The sequence below is a fragment of the Lytechinus variegatus genome, chromosome 7 (genome assembly GCF_018143015.1).
Source record: "Lytechinus variegatus isolate NC3 chromosome 7, Lvar_3.0, whole genome shotgun sequence".
NCBI classification, from domain to species: Eukaryota; Metazoa; Echinodermata; class Echinoidea; order Temnopleuroida; family Toxopneustidae; genus Lytechinus; species Lytechinus variegatus.
In genome coordinates, this window is record NC_054746.1 from 24,807,693 (window position 1) to 24,830,199 (window position 22,507).

Below are 22,507 nucleotides of genomic sequence, written 5' to 3' on the forward strand. Positions count from 1 at the left end.
GTAATTACGTGAACCATTATTTAGATTTGTTTCTAACCTTTTAAAGAAATTTTAATGAACTTAACTTAAAACTTAGGCTGATGTTGACAGGACTTTTAAGGGATATGTTTAAACTTTGGAGCTCTCTGCTCTATCACTTTACATTCCATTCCTCTTGATATTTTTCAACAACCCTGTTGACAAACAGCTCAAAGTCTGGATAACCTTTTGGTCTGATCTGAAAACTTAAAGAAATGTTTTAGACTTTGTCCCTACCTGACACCTCTCATTGTCCCCTCTGAGGAATGCAATGGCAATGACAATACAAAATCAATTGGTATTGACTATGAACTCTGCTCTGGAATGGCTAACAATCAACAAATGAATCACACACACACTTCCTCTTTTGGTTCCATTACTTAAAGGGAGTCTTCACTCAATTTTTTCCTTCATATAGCGAAAAGAATAACAGAAACATTTCAATGAAGGCTTGATGAAAATCCTTAAAATGGAGCTGCATATCTTTTTATAACTCTCTGTAGATCCCATGTCACAAGTAATACACAGTAAAATTTGATGAAAATGCAATTAAGTTTTCAGATTTTATCCACTTTTTTTTCCTGAGAAAATATTTAAAATTTACTCTGCAATATACTCACTCAAAATGAACAGTCTCTTGTCTATCTAGATGTTTAACACTTAAACCTGAGAAGGATGCGCTGATGAATAATTCATTCCCAGAGTCATCCTGAAATTAAAAAAAATTATGAAATGAGTCATAATGTGAGTATATGTAGATAATTAATTTTCATACTTTATAAAAAAATTGCCAGACATAACATAGTGAATTGTCTATGGAAGATTTTCTAAGCTAAAATTACATGTAATAACGTGGGTAATTACATTCAATGTTAACGAGTGCAATCTTAATTTAGGAACATCAATTAATTAGTGAATTTATGTGTAGCATTACAGTGTTAATAGCAAAGCTTTGACAAACAGTTTCTCAATTTCATTTTGGCACAGAATCAATCACATGTAGAACAAAATAAAACAAATAACACCTGCATGGAGGAACATGTATGTCCACACCAATTTTAGTAAATCATTTTGACTGCCTGAAAACACACAATATTGTGCTCATATCTCACCATGGTAACCATTAACTTACTTTTCGTCATGCATACATGTACATTTACTAATTTCAGGTTAATGCAAATAAACCAAAGAATTTTGTAACCATCCCTTGAATACATAATTATATGAACGCTATATTACAAGGTCATAAAACGCAAAGTAAATTTCAATCAAGAGTGAAATACAATACTTAGTAACCAATGAAGCAGTGTTGCTATAAAAGGAAAGCATAATCCACCTCACATTCTCTATTTGTTAATTTTTTTCTTCAGTTTTAGGATTTTTAATTTAATAAAAATAAATCTCAAATCCCCATTGAAATTCCTGATTGATGAAAAATTAAACTACAACTGAAGTCATCTAAGTTCAATCAAATAGACTTTAAGAAATTTAAGCATAACTAATTGTAAAACTATTTCAATAATTTCAGTAATGATATGCCAGGGCTTTTTAAAAAAGGCCTACAATACCAGTATGAAAAACAAATTGCTAAGCAAATAGCCAAATGGGCTACATGGGTAAAGGGATAGTTTGCAACAAATGTAATTTTCGCCACCTACAGTGTACATGTACATGTATTTGTGGTTGAAAAACTTGAAATACCAAACAAATGAGATGTGTTTTTGCTATTCAGTACCACCAGTAAAAAAATGTGTGGTTTATATGAGCAGTAGCATGACAAAGAGTGCAATTGAATACTATATTTATAAATCACCACATACATCTGTACAGTTATTGGTTGTAAATTGCATACCTGGATATTGATGTCATAAAGAGCAAAAAATCCAGATCAATGAATCACTCACATTGCTCAAGGGAGCTGCATTTTTTAATGACTATGGATATTCATAGTAAAACATTTGTTTCTAATTCGGTTTTTACAATAAACCAAGAAAGTAGGCCTACATGGCTACATGTATATAATGTTTTTTTAATAAGGTTAATGGAATAAGCAGTATCCTCTTCCATATCATAATGCACAGGAATCTTCGACGGATAACTGTCATAGGATTATGAATCTTTTAGTAATAAAAACATTTTTTTCTTTCTACAATTAAGCTCATCGTGTGACAGGGCAGTTTCATACTTAGCATTTTTTCCACAATCACAATAAAAAATTAATAAAAACATTCTAAAAATTAATTAATCAAATCATTTAAAGTCTCAAGCCAGGTATAGTAATAGAGCATAAGCTGATAATTAGGGATCAGATTAATTTTCAGGTTTGTTAATATCAAATTACAAACTAATGAAAAACATTCAGGTTACAATGACTTTGATACATGTAAGTAAGTACAACCTTAATACCTCAGTCACATTTCCTCTATGACGGCCATACGGCAAGTCGAAAATAGTAATTTTCTTCATTTTTATTCAAACCACCTATATATGTAACTGGTACAAAGAAAGTCAAAATGGCTGTTTTCGACTCGCCTGTGGCCGCCGTAGGGAAAATGTGGCTGAGGTATTAGCGCCCTTGGCCAAAGGGCAAGTTCATTATTGGTCCTTGTCAGAAATGCAATAACACTGTAAATTCTGCACAAACCATGGATCACACTGAATACAAATCTTTGTGAATCTGGAAAACGAAGTAAAAATTAATGACATTTATCTTTTTTAACATATTCTACAATGGCATTGCCAACTGATAATTTATCTCATCTTTGATGTTCATTTTTTCACAAGATTGCTTCTTAAAAGAACTTGATACCTAAAGGATTTGAAACCAGATTTTACTTACTTTAGCAGGGAAGCTCTCTTGTCCATAACCTTGTAATTTAGCAGCCTGGTCAATATACCCTAGTTCACTCTGACATGTTGACATGCCAACCTTGGCCTGATGTGCGTTCATAACCTTGAGAAATAACTCAGACAAACTCACATTCTCTGTCGTCATGTTCTGGAAAAAATTAACAAAAATATAGATCATGTAAATAATTATATTTCAGGGAAGGTTTGGGTCTGAGGGTGATAAAATGTTTAATGTTCTGTTCAATATGTCAAATACTAAATTCGACATACATATATATTTTCAATCTTGAAGTCACAAAACCCAAGAGCAAGTGGCCTACTTAACAAAATGTATCATTGTTGCTGACATAATCTATGTTATATTTAGAGCAGTGTACAAATATTTGCCTTGAAATATTATTGAAGAGACCTACATGTATCCTCCATCTTTGAAAGAGGAAAAAGTACATATTCTCAAGCTATGATTAGAGAACACTCAATCTTTGAGAGGATTGGAGATCAAAAGGATGGGCAAACAATGACAAATACATCCTTGCCTTACATCATGGATGAGCATGATTGAACAGAAGGTATTTATTGTGTTGACCCAGATCAAGAACACAATAATAACAAAAGTAGGACAATACAGACTCCAGATAGAGATAAGCTCTTCTCACCCTGTCTGCACCCCCTAATCCGATGTGTACATTTCTATGTGCATGCATGCATGTATGGAAAGCAAAAAAACTTGGATAGAATGTTACAGGCAGGTTTATGTTAATTTCTTTGTTTCACAGCAGCGTAATCCAAGCCTCCCAATGGAAACCACTGACTGCTTGTGCTGCTAGCCTACACTGACGCCTGTCTTGGGTTACATCCAACCACTCCTGGAGAACCCAGATTCCACAGATGTCCTGAAACTCACTGGAAATCAAAGAACACTTCAATCTCACTACCAACCCAATAGGGCCAGGCCAAACAATTTTATCATCAAATCAAGTTTTCCTAGAATACATGAACATGTACATGTAGGCCTAATCTTACACTATCAAAGCTTTCAAACAGCCCATTAACATTCCTTCTAAGAAAGCAATACTGAAGAAGATAATGGTATTCTCTCATTTCTCTTTCGTTTCTTTTCCTGCATACTAATTGACCCATTAACCTTCCTGAATAAAGATGTCTATTTGAAAGCAAGACAGTCATTTCTTTTTTTTTTAATCTTTTAGATGACGATTTACAATTAAAGTAAAAGTGGATCAACCAAACAACACTTGAACAGGTAACCAGCAGTAAATATTTTTCCAAAGAAAAAACACAAAAAAAACTTTTATTGCATCTACGTTTCAAACAAGAAACAAACAATAGCCTCTTTTCCAAGACTAAAAGTAGATATGGGAGATGACTATGGGAGATGAACCACAAAGACTACATTTACTGGAAACAGAGGGGGTGGGGGCAACAGGGGGTAACCTGGAATTCTGCTCTTCATAGATACAAAGACGTTTATCACCATTTCATCAGGGAACATTTCCCTAATATTACACTGAAGGCCTACATTATGCTCCTACAACATATTCTTTCATATTCTGTTAGCCTGGCGCACCTACAGAAAATACTTTCAAACTCAGAAATATCATTCTTTATAAAATCTTAACTATCATGTAGAAAAAAAGAAACAAAAAAACACATTCACACTTTTTAACCTAAAATGCATTTCATAAAAACTATTATTTCAAACAACACTGAACTTCAGAACCTCAGGCTTCAACATGCCAGCACATAGCAATGTGAGTATGGAGTAAACATTTATACCAACATGTACAAACTTGTAACTTTGTATGAACATAAAAATTTTATTCAGGCCTATATGATTGTAGGTTGGCATAACAACAAAAAAAATGCCCATGAACTTGGAGCTACATGTACATTGAACTACTTTCATTTTGGCTGCAAAAACAAGCAGTTGATGACCTGTGACCCTTCAACCTGTCACGGAATGGAACAGCAATGGGGAGAGAAAAAGGAGGGATTGGGGTAGCAGCGAAATGTTTGAGACAGACAAACAGTCAGAAACCCAGATCCTTATGAGAAAAAAACCCAGACATGATTGCTCTACCATGAAAATAATGAAGAAATAGGACAGAAATCAAGGAGATGATGTGAGATAGGAAAATATATCTAGTGATAGAGAGGCAGAGAAAGAAGGAGGATGTATACATGTGAAAGGCAGAGTAATGGGGCAGTAAAAAAATCCTTATCAACTTAACAAAACTTTTCAGGAATAATAATGAAAACTATAAATTACACTAATGATGATGATAATAAGAATTATGACCATGAAAGTACTAATAATGATATTAATAACAAAAGTAGGAATAAAAAAGTGTACATTGCTTGGGCAATGAACACTTAAATCAATATCATTATCAATGAATAAGGCCAAACAAAAAATCAGAGAAACATACATGTATGGACAACTGTCCATATTTTTTTTCTTTTTTTAAAGATACATGTAGGTAACAGCTTAAATCAATAAATTATGAAAATCTACTCATTTTCAGCTGTAAGACAACTTGAACACCAAACTGGAGATATATTTTTATAAGTACAGTGTAGACATAATACATGTACATGTACTTAAAATCCACTATTTAATATGTGTCCTTTAGCTTCAAATGATTTTTTGAGGATGGATCTCCACCTCACCAAATCCATCTCCTCATCATCACATGATACATGTATATCCCTACAGGAGAGACAGATAAATTGCCTGACACTATCAAGGTCAAAGCTAAGGTCAACTCACCTTAGGCAGCAGAACATATTCATTCTGGTAGAATTCCACGGTGTGCTTGGCGGGGTCAAAATTTCCTATCTCAGCTGTCAGAGGGGAAAGAGAAAGAGAAAGATTGAAAGAAAAACATAAGCTCAGTAGTCACATGCATGAGAGACAGACATTCACTGGATTTTGGGAAGGCATTCACAAGAAATAAGGTCACAGCGAGAGACCACATTTGACAAGGAATAGTGGTTTTCATTTTCAGGAAGGAATGTTCCTGGGCTGGTATTTTGGGGATATTTTGGGGTGATTTTGTGACCATTTTGATGGAAAAGGCAAACCAAATAATGACTCAGAAGGGACATGTGAAATTCCTCAAACTTGGAAATTAAATAGAATTCATTGCAGATTTGATGTGATTATGAGGTACCAAAGCAACTGTCTCCTGCTTCATCACAATACACTATGATGCTAAAAAGTCAATGCAGACAAGACAGGGCCTACATATACAGTGTACGCAGCTATGGATTGTGGTTATTGCATAGGCCTAATTGATAATCATAAAATATTAAATAAAAAACAGAAAACATTCTTAATCAACATTCAATATACATTTCTTTTATCAGGACCTACAATGTAAATAACTAAATAAATAAATAAAAATAAATAATAAATAAATACATATAAATAAATAAATAAGCAAAAAACACACCTTGTAAAGCAAAGCTGGCCAGTGTCACTGCTTGTTCTTCACTGCATGGTAAAATGCCCTCAATAATATCACTCTTCAACTGCAAGAAGTACATGTATCTAAAACAGACAAATAAATAAATAACAATCACGATGCATAAGTTTGTGACATGTAATTGACCTGTTAGAATGTATTGTTTCAAAGTTCAAACAATTCAAGGAATGCAATGCATCAGGTAAATGAGTTTAAACTTCACCTGACCTTCTCATTTTTGTAGCTTAGAAAACTTTATTATTTATTTACAATACACAGATAATAATGTACATGTACATGTAGGTCTACATGTTGGCCTGCTGTGCGAGTAAAATGAAATCACAAAAATTTAGTACATACAAGACTCTGACATTTTGGTAACATACATGTACGTTGACGTTTGTTTGACAATTTTAACAAACATGTATTTGGAATCAATGTGGGTGCCTTTAAATTTAAATGCAACCTTGCGTTTACTTAATTTGACTGATTTATTAGAATTTTGACATTTCAATTAAGGTTGAGAAACCATCACTTGCAAATTATCACATGCATATTTCAACAAATCACCTACAGATACAGTACATGTGGGCCTAAATATGGAAGACATCATACTTATGGCATGCACAAGATAATAACTTTACATCTAAATCCTCTTTCACAGTACCAAGCATAAATTCCTTATAAAATGTCCACACAATACATGTACTAAACATATGCTGACACAAGTTTATAAAATGTAAATTATCATTACAAATTGCCTGACTTATGAATTAAGTTTGCTCCTTCCAGGCTCAGTCCTAAAGTGTAACAATAAGGAATGCAGAAAGCTACAGTATGCTACCAATACCAGTATCACCATTTTGTGCATTAGCAGTATGGACCATTGGACTGGACAGAATACATGTACTTCTTGCTAAAACACAATGACCTGCGAGGAAGGAATGTGACCTGAGTCGTCAATAAAAGACTGGTATGCAACGGGCCAGTTGACTCTTTTCATTATTTTTCAAGGAAATAATCCCACATACTTCTGGCCAGGCAGGACAAGGCAAAAGATACTTTAGAATGTACTTTTTGTTGCAGCAATCAAAAAAAGTACAACAAGCCCCAAAAGATCCTGGACAATGTTTTATCAAAACATTGTCCAAACCTCTTTGAAGGCTACAAGAATAGTGTCCAATCATGAAGCTAAAATGATCCAATGTTGGTGTTTCATGTGTAGGCATACATTTAGGCCTTTTTTAACAATTGCTATTCAGAATTACAATGCTGAAAGTACAAAACCCTATTTTCTAATTATGTTTGCTATTTTAAAGCTACATACATGTACATTGTACATTCAGGCCCTGTAAAACATATTGATTGAAAATATTCAAACTTTTCAAAGGACAATTCTGATAAGCTCCTGATCAGTGTTTGAACAAATTCCTTGGTATTTACCCGCTGTATACATGCACAATCAGGTAGCAAGGTAACTAAAAATATTTTTTTTAACTTACATGTACATAGTATTATGAAACATTTAAAATAAAATGTTTTACATCCAAAAATTTAGGCCAATTATTGTAAAATGGCCTACTATTATCAGGCCTGCTATTACTATTATTATGAATTACACATTGACATGGTGCAAAAGCAAGAAGGGAAACAAACTAAAGTATTGAGCAATTCAGTATGTTTTGAAGTAGGGCCTACTATTAAAAGCTCCTTTTTACTGACAAAGGCACTGATCCTTTTCCGAATTCCAAGAAAGTTCATCACATATTTCTTGTGAAATTGAATCAGTGTGGGAACTCGGACTCTGGACTGCAATGCCATGAACTGGAAAGCTGGAGGACATTCAACAACTTAGCAGCTGGCATGCACAACGATTAACCTTCTTACCCTCTCATTTCACAACAAAACTTTCTACATGAAGTTCTGAACCTTTTTAAATGGTTCAAGGACATGTGCAGGCAGAGTTGTATACTACAGACCAACAACATTATCAAAAAAGGAGAAAATAACATTCAACGTTCATCATCACTGTTCCCTTACCATTGCATTTTTTATTGGTAATACTGTATGTACAGTGTAGGCCTACAAAACAAGTTGTTTGCCAGAGGCTATTTAAATATATGTGTACATACATGTACATTGTAAACTACATGTAGCCTACATGTACACGCTATACTATGTGAAATTGTATTTAAAGGGGATGTTCACCCTGACCCTGACAAAAAGTTTGTAGTAAAAATACCAGAAAAAAAATATATCAAAAAATATTGGTGAAGATTTGAGGAAAATCTAATATGAAATTAGAATGTTAAATTTTTGATTTGTGACGTCATACCAGCAGCTGCTTCATATCATACAATATAAAAGTGCATTAATTTCAATTTGTTAATGGTTCATGAAGACTAATTTTTTTTCTTTTAGAAGCGGGTGTGAAATGATTTGTCTGTTGGTATACTGAAGACCTGTAGCCCTACAATAAAAACCATTTTAATTTTTTCTGAGAAAATGACATTTCATTGATTTTTTTTTCAACACAATATATGGGGAAGCGGGAAGCAGCTCGAATGTGACATCACAAATGACAAAAAAATAACATTTATATCATAAATTCTAATAACTCTTTTAAATCTGACAGATTTTCCTCAAAATTACACAATCCATCTATTAGTATTTTTCCTGCTACATGTATTTTTAAAATAAACTTTGTCAGGGTCAACTTCCCCTTCACTTTAGAGCATACATGTATGTACATACCAAACTTATTGATCATTGCATGATTGAGTATTGAGTAATGTGTAATACAGTAGGCCTACATCATACAGTATAATAAAACTATGTAGGCCTACATAAATATCAAAACATGTACATGCAGACAAAATTTAAGAAGTAATGGTACTACATTTCCAATAACATTGACTCATCATTCCGGCACGCAAACACCTACATGTGTGTGTTTAAAAGGCAATACATATGTATGTCTGCCTACGCAATATGCATACTGTACATGTAGGGCAGGCCTATGTGCGCATACATGTGTATGTGAATACAAGTTATCATCTACAGGCCACATATTTTCTTTCACCTTTTTTCACTTTTGTTTCAACATTTTTTTTTAATGAAAAAAATAGGGCATACATTCTTGGTATTGGCTGTAGAAAACAGCAGATTGTTTTGAAGGCCTACAATATCCAGCAGTCTAACATGTTATACAAACACAATTAAGTTGATTCTTAAACAGTCCAATCGAACTGAATTGTCCAGAAATGTGTGAGATTTGCTGACACAATAGAATGCCTGTATATTTCACCTTTACCTTGTTATTTCATGCCTCAGTGTTTGTATGTTGGTTGTATAGAGCATGACACCCAGGCGAAGCATAGAGTCATGGGCATTCTTGTCCAATTGTTTCTTTAGCGGTTTCTCTAGATCCACCCATCGGAGCTTGTAGTTCTTGTTGCTATACTGGAGGCCAAAGTAGATACTCTGCAAACACACACAAAAAAAAATATTCAAGACTTCACTTTCAAAATAACTTTTTCCTTAGAGAGATGTTTACTGGATAAGGCCTACATGTAATATTTTGTAAATAGGAGAAGGGGTGTTCAAGTATGATCAATAGCAATATAATAACATCTAAACAGTAACAAATCAAAATTACATAATAGGCACAAGTTGCAGTATAATGTACATCCAAATATTTTTACAAATTGATGTAAATGTAAACAATAGGTTGTGTAAAAAAAAAAGATATCACCTGTAAAAAGTATATGATACACACCCCATGTATTCACACAGACATACAATGTATATACATTCATAACAATAAAACAGCTATTTACAGATTTATAAAGCAAGAAGAACTGACTCCCTCTTGGTAAAATAGCCAGAGGTAGAGAGCACAGCCTACCAGGAAAACCTATTGGAATGTTGAGAGTGCCCCTGGGGTCAGGAATGGAATGAATTACCATCAAACAATACAAGGAGAGCACAAGGATGCAACTGCAAGTGGAAAGTACTCTCCAATAAATCATCCCTCAGTCATTGTTCACCCTCATCATCACCCCCCCCCCCTTATCTTGTGTTAAATGCAATAAATATTATTCATATTCACACATCAATACATGTAAGTAAGAATGACTTTGAAATATGACATGCTTAATTAATCTGCATCCGTATTGATCAGAGAATAAGAAGGAAACCGTTTGAATTGTAAATGTAGGGCCTGCGTGTACTGTACTTGTATTTGATGTAGGCCTACATGTATGTAAATGTAGCTAATTACTTTAAAGTACGGTACATACATGCATTGTACATTATTATATATCTATTTTCAGGTAGTGCCATGGTTCATTGTACTGGTATACGGTACATCTATTGATTGGGATGATGACACATAAGGGAGTTCCAGTTATAACAGCCCCACCTCCAGCTAGTCAGAATACGTAGCAATTACATGTAGTAGTGGGTGTGTGCTCTGATTCATACCATACATTACATGTTCATGACTTGTAAACATTCATATTTTTTTTCACATGCTAAAGGAGGGCTATGTAGGCTCATAATACATTGTAAATAATATTGTACATGTGCACGGAATGCACATTATTATTATTCTTTAACCCATGTTGATGTTTTACATAATTACATTTGAATATATTTTTAGTTTTTGTAGTCAGTCATTTTTTTCTGTTGATTAAAAAAAGTGATTCTTATCTTAAATAGCTCATGTCTGCATCTTACAAAAATTATAATTCCATTCACTCATTCACAAACATATCATATTCTAGTGTACATGTACAGCTGACAAGAAAGAGGTCTTCATCTGATTATGCAAGATACAGAATAAGTACATATTCTGACATTATCCTGTACATGTGTGTACAATATTGTAGGCCAGGCCAAAAATCTATTTCTAAATGATATTATCAACTTCTGCCTCATAGAGGGGGAAAAAATAAGCCTTACCTCTTCAAGCTGAAGTTTCTGGGCAATGGTATCCAGACAATCCTGTCCCAAACTTTCTGGTGTTAATGTTATTTCCAAAACAGCACTGTCCAGAAGTTGAATCCTGGCAACGAACGAATTCTTTCCAGACACGTTATACCTCCGGGTTTTCTTCAGACGAAGACCAAACGGCATCTTGCCAGGAATAGATGAAAAACCTTCACGGTTCACAAAAATCTTCAATTTTCCCCCTTGTTCAAGGCACTACAAACTATTGAGTGTTGCTCTTTGGAGTGAATGGCTGATGATTGCATGCCATGGTTCAATGTCAAAATTTCCTAATCACTTATCAGACACTCATCCTTCACAGGCTCAGCTATGCTAGGTATCCACAATATAAATTCCTGGATGAAATGATAGCTCAGATAGGGGTCCCTTCAATCCTCCCCTGAAACAATAATTCTCCTCCAGCTTATATTCCTCAGCATACGTGTTTATCTACAACAAGTACGTGTACCTGAAAATAAACAAAAATGAAAACCTTGTAAAAGTTGATAAAACTTTGAAATCGCAATTAGGATAAAAACAAAGAACAAAAAAATTGTGTGATCATAATCTGTTTAGAAATCCAATTTGTACTCCTACATGACACATCGAGACATGTACATGTAGTGGTCATACTGTATGCAGTCAATCCACATCTATAGTATTATTTATAAATGCACACTATTATTACACTAATTACACTAAATCACATAAATTTAGTGTTCACTACTAGCGTCTTGTATTAATCTACAGTACATTTGCCTATCATGAAAGTACTGCAGGTGCTCAACTACAGATGCTGTTGAACTTTGATTATCATCAACAATCTTTATATGGTCAAGTCCGAACAAATTAAATCTTAAAATCAAAATAGCCGTTTGTACCCTAGTTTTTAACTACAACATGTAGGCCTACTGATGTACAGTGTACATGTACATGTACAATGTACATGTAGGCTATATAAACATATAAAATGTATAAACTGAACCTTTCCAAGAAGTAGCAATTTATTCCATAATGCTACACATATTACCGTACTTTGCATACATTGGCACAATTCCCAAATGCACTGAATCATATTATATGGTCAGTGATTTGTAATCAAAGGGCAAGGCTATAATTACAGCCTTGCCATTTGATTACAAATCACTGACCTTGAAATTCCACTCAATTATTGGTCAACTCAAATCATGCTTTAATACATGTAGTCCATAAAAACCACAGTCCACAGATATTGTTGAAAAGTTCATACCATTAAAGTTTTCAAAAGATGTAAATGTACAGTATAGTTCACAGTAACTTAAACAATCAATGCATTATGATTTTTCATGTTGTTAATTTTAAAATACATGACAAAAACATGTGAAAACTACATATATACAATAATATACAAAATTCACATAAATCAAGTACTCATAAGTCATAATGAATGTACATTCAGCCTTCCAAACAAATTACAAAAGCATACCACACCTGCATAATGAAAGAAATCAATAACAGCTGTATTGATCCCCAACCATTTTTATACTCTAAAGTGGTACACAATGCCTATGATATACACATACATATGTACAAGCATACTGTATGTCTAAGGGTCTAACATACATACTAAGCAAAACAAAGTCAAACACAATCCAAACTACATATTTTGCAAGCACTGGTAGCACTAATAAGTCTATTTGGGACAATAATTGTCTAGCCTATATGATACTTAGCCTGTGTAAAACAAAAAATGTCTGAATTCTTTCCTTCTACCAGGCCATTGAGACTGTACCCCGTCACCCGGGGAAGGGGAGAGAAATCTTATCTCTTTACGACCGACCGTCCATACATCCCCCGATGTCCAGGAGATTGGCACCGGGGGATGAGTGCGCTAGGTCATCGGCATGATTACGTAAGGTGTGCCCGCACATAATGCGGGAAATGGAATTACTTCCAGCTAGCCGAGCACTAGCACAGTACTAAAGTGGAAGCAGTTCTCTTGACATCACATTTCGCGCATGCGCACTTATGATTAAAACAGGTGCGCGATCTCGGATTATGAGCCGAGGTCGCTCTTCCTTCGAAAAACCCAGGGGATAGAACCAGGAGAGGGGGGACTATCCTCCAGACTGTCGATTTTCCGGAGAATGTCCCGGGTGACGGGACAGTCTGAACAGGGTATACATGCAGCCTCTTAACAATCAACCAGCTAACAGATGTGGCTCAAGGTCTTGTATCTGGGTGATATTTTGTCTTGATTTGCTCCTCATGGTTATTTTTGTTTGTTATACTTTACATTTCATTTAATGCAGATCGATATACATGTACATGTAGATAGGACCAAAACCTTATCGTCAAACAGTTTTATTTTGCCCTTTTTGTTTCAATATTGTTATTTTGTTTGTCTTTTTCTGATCACTTGTAAATATTGTAATTTGCCCTTACTATATAATAATATATACATGTACATATGTATATAAAAAAAAGTAATTTGCACTTGTCAAAGTCATCCCAAAAGTAAACTCTTAAAACACTAAAAAAGGGATTATAAGGATACCAAATCTCATTTTCTGGACAAATCTGTCTGTATTTTTCTTGTTGATGTTGTATGTGCAGGTTATTCAAAATCATACATGTAGAACATAACAAAAGTAATATCTCTACATGTACGTTTAAACTTTAAATCCTATCTTTTAAATGGTAAATCCCCCAAAACGTATTCAAATTCATTTTAGATTATATTTGTGACACAAATTTTGTGTCAGCCTATGAACGAGTATGATGTGAAGGATACAAAATACATGTCAGATTGTGTTTTATTAGATAAATTTACTTAACTGCCATTCCTAGGTCAATTAGGCGTAATCTATTTGGTAAATTGCCAATTCATCTACTGCCAACTCATCCACTCACCACATGGTCTACTTTCATTTAGTCTAAATGCCATTTCGCCCACAAACATGTTGTCTATCAACCATTTAGTCCAATCATCACTTTGTCTTATCACCATTTTGTCTGTGGCCATTTCGTCTCATAATCAGATGGTCTAATATCCATTTCCTTTTTATTCACTTTGCACAATTTAACACTTACTCCAATTAGACCAAATGGTGGACTAAATAGCTAGTATTGGACCAACTGGATATTAGACGAGTTGGCAATTGGATGAATGGGCATTAGACGAATTGGAACCATCTATTTCATCTTCATGTATAATTCATTTTTAATCATTTGTTCCGTTTACATGTAGATCTATTATTTTTTTATATTGATCTCCCATTTCCTTGATTTACCTTACAATCCCTACAATAAAGGGTGTATTTTACTTTCAATATAATCTTTAAATATGCATATTGGATTGTATTTCAGTGTATAATATTATACCCTGTTTCTAGAAATTGATGAATTACTTTATTATTTTGCACTAACATAAATAAATGATATAGTTACAATCCAACGTTAAATTAGGTCTACATGTAGATCCTAAGGTTTGACAGAAAAATTAGTCTAAAGTTTAAAGAATTTTTACACATTTTTTACCTTTTTATTGATGGAGGTGAGTAATGTGTGAATGTGTTGGGATATTACAGGGTAATTTTTTTTTCAGATATGTATCACTCAGATAATATTTTTCATCTGGGTACGACCTAGTTTATGACCAGAGCTTGAACTTCGAACCTCTGCATCAATGTGTAACTTACCCCACTTAACTTGGATTACAGACACATGCCACAATGCCAATACCATGAAGCCAAATGTAGTCTCACTCTCAGCCAAAGATTAGCAATGGGAAGTTCGGTTTAGGCCTATAATTTATTGTTTGTGACATGATACATCATACATGTATGCGAACAGCCATAAATGTAGCCTAAAATAATGGAACATGACTCAAACTAAAAACATTTTTTTCATAGAAAGGGGTATACTATAAAATGGTGTGTCTGATTTGTCCACCACACAAGTAAGTCAACACAAATAAAAACATTTTTAGTTTTTTTTTAAGAAACCTGCATATTTCTTTACCAGCTTACACAAGTCCTAACATTATTTATGGAGGAGCTGTTCGTCTCTGATGTAACCAAGGTAACCAAATCAAAAGTTTAAATATTCACGAAGTTCTCTGGTTATTCTTTGAGTTGACTGATTTTCGAAAAACCTTCACCAATATTTTTCTTTATCATTTCTTTAAAAAACAACTTTTCCTCAGGTAACATGATCTCCCATTGTAAAGTTATAATTATCACTAAAACTTTAAAGAAATTAAGTTCCATAAATTAACTGTGCACTGCTAACTTATCCTGCCATTTATAATCATCAGTCTCACTAGTCTCAGATCATATAAAAAATAATGATGATGCACACAGTAATTTAGACTCTAAAGTTAGAGTATAGACCTCTTGAAGATTTTATTTTATTAATTTTTAATCAAAATTTATACACGGTATGGTGGTGTGACCTTAATTCGCACGTTACCTAATTTTGCACACAGTCGAATATCTCAATTTCTAATTAATATCTTGAAAAACTGATATCACCAACAAAAAGGGCGACTTCAAATTACGGTGATAATTTTCTTGAAGGTACATGTAAGGTCTCTATTTGTGAAAATATTGGCAAAACATCAGCAAATTTTGTTACATTTTGTGTCCGTCCCGAGAAAATCAGATCTTCTCGACAAGCATCAAGAAATCGCCAGTTTGCAGGCAGAGCAGAGGTCTCCAAATAAGTAAAATGTGGTACCAACCGAATTTATGGCATTTTAACCTTCATCTGATATAATTATCTTACCTTTGTCTGCTCGATTTCTTTTGTAAATCCTCGCAAAACGATTGTGCGCAAATTAAGGTCACACTTTTTTTTACACTTTTTCAGCCGAGCGCACACTAGTCGAACGCCATGGAATTTTTAGATCGCGATACCAGCGAAACCCTTGACCTGCTTTATAATTCCATCAAGCGAATTTGACTTTGGGATCTTGCCTTCCATTTGGTATTCATGGTTTTGATTAATAATTGTGTGAGCTATGACTATGACTTTATGAGAGAAATTTTCGATTGAAAATTAACTTCATCTTTCAATGATTTTTAAAATTTGCGCAAATTATGGTCACCCCATCATACTACGGGAGTACAGGACCTGTATAATCTTCAAGATAGAATTAGAAAAGACTCCCATTCCCAATCCTGGTCAAAATGATTGCTTGATAACAAGCTTCCACCTCCATGACCTTGCTGATTAAGACCACCGCACTGGCATGTAAATGTAGCACTAGCAGGACACCGTATACGCAACGTCCTCACTTTGTACCTGAGAGCTCGGAGTCGCCTCCCGGAGTAGTAGGCGAGCAAGAACGATGTTGAATTGCTATGATGCTAGATGCTCGACCTCGAGACAACTTGTTGATATACGATACGAGTGACGCGATGAGTTGATCTAAAGTTATACCGTCACAGGCAAAAGAAAGTTATCAGTTATACGTTACCTTTAACATTTCAGAAATGATATGACATCCTGCTGTTGTCAACCTCTTTGATTATCTTGCAATCAAGCAAGATTTCTTCATGAATTCAGTTCAGTTTATCGTGAAATGTCCACCGTACTGCACGTACCGCACCAATACCCATATACCACCACTTGTTTTCACAACCCGGCACCGCCACCGGTACCAATTTCTCTACTCTGAAAAACTCAAATAGTATCCGGTGTGTCATGTGGCCGTGGTATTATTGTACCGCGAGACTGCATGAAATGAGCCGAGTCGTTCTTGAGTCATTGCTTTTATTTGGGATTGCCTCGAAAAAATGGAATTTCTTATCATCAGCTATGACGTTATTATATTTCGAAGTGTGATGCTGTCATGCGTGTTGTCGGTCGAAGAACAAACAAAACGGAAAGCACTGGGATCAAATGCCACCCTATGAGGGTTTGAAATAGGAAAAAAATAACTAGACTTCTCATCATCATCATCATACGGGATGAAGGCGCGAGCCTGTAATTCCCGGTCGCATAAAAAAAGAGAAATGAAATTATACACAACAACTTAATTTTGTCACTTTTTAAATGTACAAGGATCTATGCCTATATAAGCTAGACCCCCCCCCAAAAAAAAAAAATATATATATATCCCTAGGCCTATCTCATAATGGATTGCGATCCAATTCTGGTCGGGGGCAAACATATCGGGGGGTCGGGGCCTCACCGATGCTCCAGGCTGAAGATATTTTTATATCTCAATAAACAGAGTAAAATTCACAGTGCAGAATGTTGAACATTTGATCAAAATCAGATAACTAATAACAAAGTTATTGATTTTGGAGATTTGCATTATTCCGGGGCATTATTCCAGTAAAACGGTTCTGGCATTTGTCTTCATGAATATTCATTGGGCTAATGATGTCATATTCCCACTTGTTCTTTCGTATCCTATTATATGAAATAAGGTTTATTTCAGAGTAATTATACCAAGAACTAAAACAATTGGATTGGCAACTGATTAAGTGCATTAGCTATTTATTGCTGCAACTTATTTCATCAATATGGAGACACATCTTTGACACATTTACTAATTGAAAAATAAAACAATTATCATGACTAGGCCTATGTGATAACATAAGAAAAAGGAAAGTGGGGGTGTGACATCATCAGACCACCTAACGTGCCTAATGAATATTCATGAAGGCATGCCAAGAAGTGAACTGTTTCTGATTTTGATGAAATTTCAGAATTTTGCTTTGTGATTTTTTCTTCAGTCCGGAGTATGAGGACTGATCAGGGGTAAGACCTGCTAATGCCTTGTAAAAAAAAATATATTCGTAAGTGGAGGACTTTAATGTGAGTGAGCAATGTATTACGTACGTACGGGGCCCCGAGTTAATACAAGGCCTCTTTTGGTATACAATAATGGATAAAGTTTTGATCAAAGTTTTCACATTTGGATCGGGGTAGGATGGGAGGACAAGTGCATGGACGGATCCAGGACTTTCCAAAGGAGGTGGGCAAATTTTTTGTACCCGAGAAAAAATTACAAGCCAAAAAAAAAGGGGGGTTTTCAAGACGAAAAGAGGGTGCACACCTTTGTTATCATGGCATTTTTACATTACAAAATTTTAATTTTGCTCCTGAAAGGGGGCGGGAGCACGTGCCCCCTGTCCCCCTCCCCCCCCCCCCCTGCATGGATCCGCGCCTGGACAAGCGCTTGCCCCTCCCACTTTACGTGTGGACCTAATTGGCATTTGCTTCATCACATTGGTTTCATGATATAGATTTCGCAAAGCGCTTTGCGGCGAACATTATGCATTGAGACTACATTGTCGTTTTTCTTCTTCTTCTCCAGGTCTAATTGGTGGTGGGTCTAAAAGTTTTCGCCCCCCACAAGAAAACGTTATTTTGCCTCCAGTCTTTTAAAACCCCAGCATGCAAAACAAGTGACAGTTCATGCATGAATTTTCTTACAAAATCAAAAATATATAGTATACCATGGAATTGGACATAATCATGTTTCATATACTTTCATGATTAAATTTATAATGAGTTGAGTTAGAGTCTCAAGAAAATCGCATTTTTATATATTCCCAGGGGATGCTGCGTATATTATATTTCATAGGCAGCATCCCCTGGAATTCTGGTAGGTGTGTCATAGGAGAGATGTATGAGAAAAATAATCAACATCTTGTGTTGAAACCCTTTTATTTGTTGACTTGTCAATTTTTTGGCACCAAAACGACCTTAATTTTGCATTGGTGGAGAAGAAAGAGGAGAATGGCGAGTAAATAAGATAAGGTGAGGAGAAAACTTGAAATATAAAATTTAAAAATCTTTCATGTCGCTATATAAAATTTTCGCTCGCGCTTTGCGCTCTCAATGCATGTTTGATAAGGCAGGCGCAGGCCTACATAAGATTCTTCCTCAAAAATTGTCATGATAAACTACCCTATACCATGTGAACATAAAATTGGGTATAATTAGGGCTTATGAGATTGTTGTTTTATAAGAATATAGCTGTAAAGAGGCTGTTACGAATACCCCTTCAAAGAAACAAACAAAAATCAACTTTGAATAGCCGATCGGAGAAAACATTTGTGATTTTTTTCGCCGCCCCCCCCCCCACCTCCATCGGCAAAAGCTGATACAGTGTACGTGATTAGCCACAAACTCAGTCTAAACTGTTTTGTAGAACTAGGTAAACATACTTGATAATTATTTTGTCATTGTATACCAGCAATTAATGATTTTTTTCTCATGTATTCATTAAAAAAATTGTCTTTTAAAGTTTAATTTCAAGTTGGAATATTTGTCTTTGTAAATGAAAATCGTTCTACATCTAAATATTATTTCTTAATGATTCATAATTGTCGTCTACCATTAGAATAATCCATTTAGATTAAATGAAGCCTATACGGGCCATGCATGACATGACAGATTCCCTTATCAGACCCAGTGCTATAGTTGGAGGAGGAGCGCGGCATACGCGGCGAGGTACATAGGGGCTAATTTTGAAGAAAATGTTAAAGCCTTTATCTTTTCCCTGACAAAGAAACTTTGAATTTCTTATAACCCCATGCGCCAATTTCAATGTCAAGATGATACTGTGTCTTATCATGCACTCAAAATCTTCAAAGTTTTCAGACACGCTTCGCGACTGGGGAAATTTCATCTTTTAAAAGCCCCTGCACCAATCCATAGGATACATTATGTAGTAGCATGCAGTAAAACAAAAGTAGCATACGTTGCCTAAAATCCCACTTCCCTTATTCGCCTATTGGGACTGCATGCCATTTTTAAAACTGGTAAAAAATTAACGCTTTATTCTGTTTGTTTAATTTATTTTCCTCTGCATTCATAAAAGGCACAAATTAGTGACGAATAATCCGGCGAATAATAAATAAAGAATGAATCTTAAACCATTCTGGAGATACTAGTATACGTGATTAAAAAAATTGCTTTGTCACTTTATTTTACTTATTTGAATTTTAACTTGAACCTGGAGAAAATAAATGTGTTAGGTTAGAATAGAATTTCCCTTACATTTTGCAACCATGCAATAGACCATGGACCTAGTATGTCCAAGAATAGACATATACCGGATATAAAATGATACCACTGATCTGAATACACACTTCGTCGCTGGTTTCGCAAACCGACGTATCTCAGCGCGCGATGCGAAAAGACAGTTTCGAGAAAAACGCATTTAAAGATTTCTTTTTTTCCAAACAATAAATTCGTACTTATTATTGTACTAGATTGTAAATATTTTAGAATGCTAGCATACTAAGGCATTCATTCTGTCTGATGATAAGAATTTTCAGTTGCTACACATAAGAAACAAGAAGATATAAGCCAGCAAAGTGGTACGTCACTTCGCGAAACCAAAAAACTCGGCTCTCACAGAGAAATATGGGTGACGCATCCCTGTGCGTCCTTGAAATTTGCACCGAGACGCTAAATAAAGGTTTCGCAAACCGACGTATCTCCATATGCGCGCATTGGCCTCCGTGTTATTTGACCCTCTTCCTTTTTTATTTTCTGTCTTTCGCTCTCTCTCATTTGACTCTCCCTCTCTCCCCTCTTTTCATTTCTCTTTCTTTCCATCTCTCCCTCTTTTATGACTCTCTCTATCCCTCTACTCTTGTCATTTGTCTTTTTCGTTCTTTCTCTCCGTTATTTGACTTATTTTATCGCTCTATTTCTCTGCCTTTTCTTTCTTTATCATTTGTCTGTCTTCATTTCTCTTTCCCTATTTTTCTGTCTTCCTCTTCATTTCATCTCTTTATCTTTCACTGAACATTCTTTTCTTTCCTTTCTCTCATTTGTTAGTCTTCTTCTCCTTTTCATTTCTCTATCTTTCCTTTTTTTCTTTTCTCTCATTTGTTAGTCTTCCTCTCCTCTTCATTTCTCTGTATCCCACTGTATTCCTTTCTTTTCTCTCCCTCTCTCTTATTTGTTAGTCTTCCTCTCCTCTCCATTTCTGTGTATCCCTCTGTCTTCCTCTTTCTTCTCTCTCTCTATCTCTCTCTCATTTGTTAGTCTTCCTCTCCTCTTCATTTCTCTGTATCCCTCTGTCTTTCTTTTCTTTCTCTCTCTCATTTGTAAGTCTTCCTATCCTCTCCATTTCTGTGTATCCCTCTGTCTTTTTCTTTCTATCTCTCTCTCTTTCTTTCTCTTTTGTTAGTCTTCCTCTCCTTTTCATTTTTCTGTCTTCCTCTGACTTTTTTCTTTCCCCCTATCATTTCACTCACCTCCTCCACTTTTCAATTCTCTACCTCTCCCTGTTTTCTCCCCCCCCCCCGGTCCTTCCTTGGCACTCACTGACGTTTCACTTTACATTTATATCCATCCTATATTCCATTCGTATGTGAAACTTTTATCAAATTTAAATATAAATTTAATGAAATTTGATTTATGAGTGCTGGATTATCAAACATCGATTTCAGGTATGCTTGTTTGTGCTCTGCATTCATGCCTAGACTGGTCATAAGGTTATGATTACTAAAAGCTAAATTCATCTGTTAATGCGGATGGCATTATGCAATTGCTTTAAAATTTAAAACAGAGCACATAACCTGTAATAATGAATTACTGAAGGTCTTCTTTAAAATATTACATTCCATTCGAATACCTGAAGATTTCTATAACACATGTACAAAAAAATCAAATTATTCAGATTTCCCTTTACAGCCTCTTCTTCAATAATGGAATGTTTACATGCATTACACTTCATGGAATCTAATACTTTGCATGTAGTTAAATACTAGATCAAAATAAGTTAGAATTTAAATATTATAAATAAGCTTAATCATGTATATTTCATTTAATACTGCAATATTATAAAATTTTCACAAACAATATTTCTGAGCATCTGCAGGTATTTGTCTGTACTCATAATAAGACACGTTGACTTCCCCAAGAAAAATGTACAACAATGAACGATAACAACAATAACAATTACAATCAGGATCACGTCAAGAATAATCATTTGAAACTGCAAAATTAAGCAGATCAAAATGGTATGTACATAATAATCTTCTTCACACTGTGCATAACATCAATAAGGTCCGTTGATCCATTATCAAGACATCAAAGTATAAATGACATTGTATAGAATAATCAGAAGTCAAACTAATACTGATAATTTAAATTCAATAAATTCCATTCAATTACAGTCACAATTTCAATTAATCTCTATA

The 22,507-nt window shown here is 34.8% G+C and overlaps 1 protein-coding gene across 3 annotated transcripts in view; it reads right to left on the reverse strand.

Moving 5' to 3' along the window:
- LOC121418828 (tyrosine-protein phosphatase non-receptor type 21-like) overlaps nt 1-16,975 on the reverse strand; it is a 28,880-nt gene extending 11,905 nt beyond the window's left edge. Inside the window, exons 1-7 of one of the 3 annotated variants that reach the window (XM_041613000.1) lie at nt 16,807-16,975; nt 11,319-11,814; nt 9,667-9,836; nt 6,342-6,439; nt 5,657-5,730; nt 2,858-3,016; nt 639-727 (exon numbers count right to left, since the gene is read on the reverse strand). In XM_041613000.1, coding sequence (XP_041468934.1) covers nt 639-727; nt 2,858-3,016; nt 5,657-5,730; nt 6,342-6,439; nt 9,667-9,836; nt 11,319-11,492 — 764 coding nt within the window. In that variant the 5' untranslated portion in view covers nt 11,493-11,814; nt 16,807-16,975. Of the gene's footprint in view, nt 1-638; nt 728-2,857; nt 3,017-3,281; nt 3,341-5,656; nt 5,731-6,341; nt 6,440-7,119; nt 7,184-9,666; nt 9,837-11,318; nt 11,815-16,806 lie in introns of those variants that run through there. The other 2 variants (XM_041613002.1, XM_041613003.1) reach the window with 2 other exon arrangements.
- Nucleotides 16,976-22,507: the final 5,532 nt, after the last annotated feature.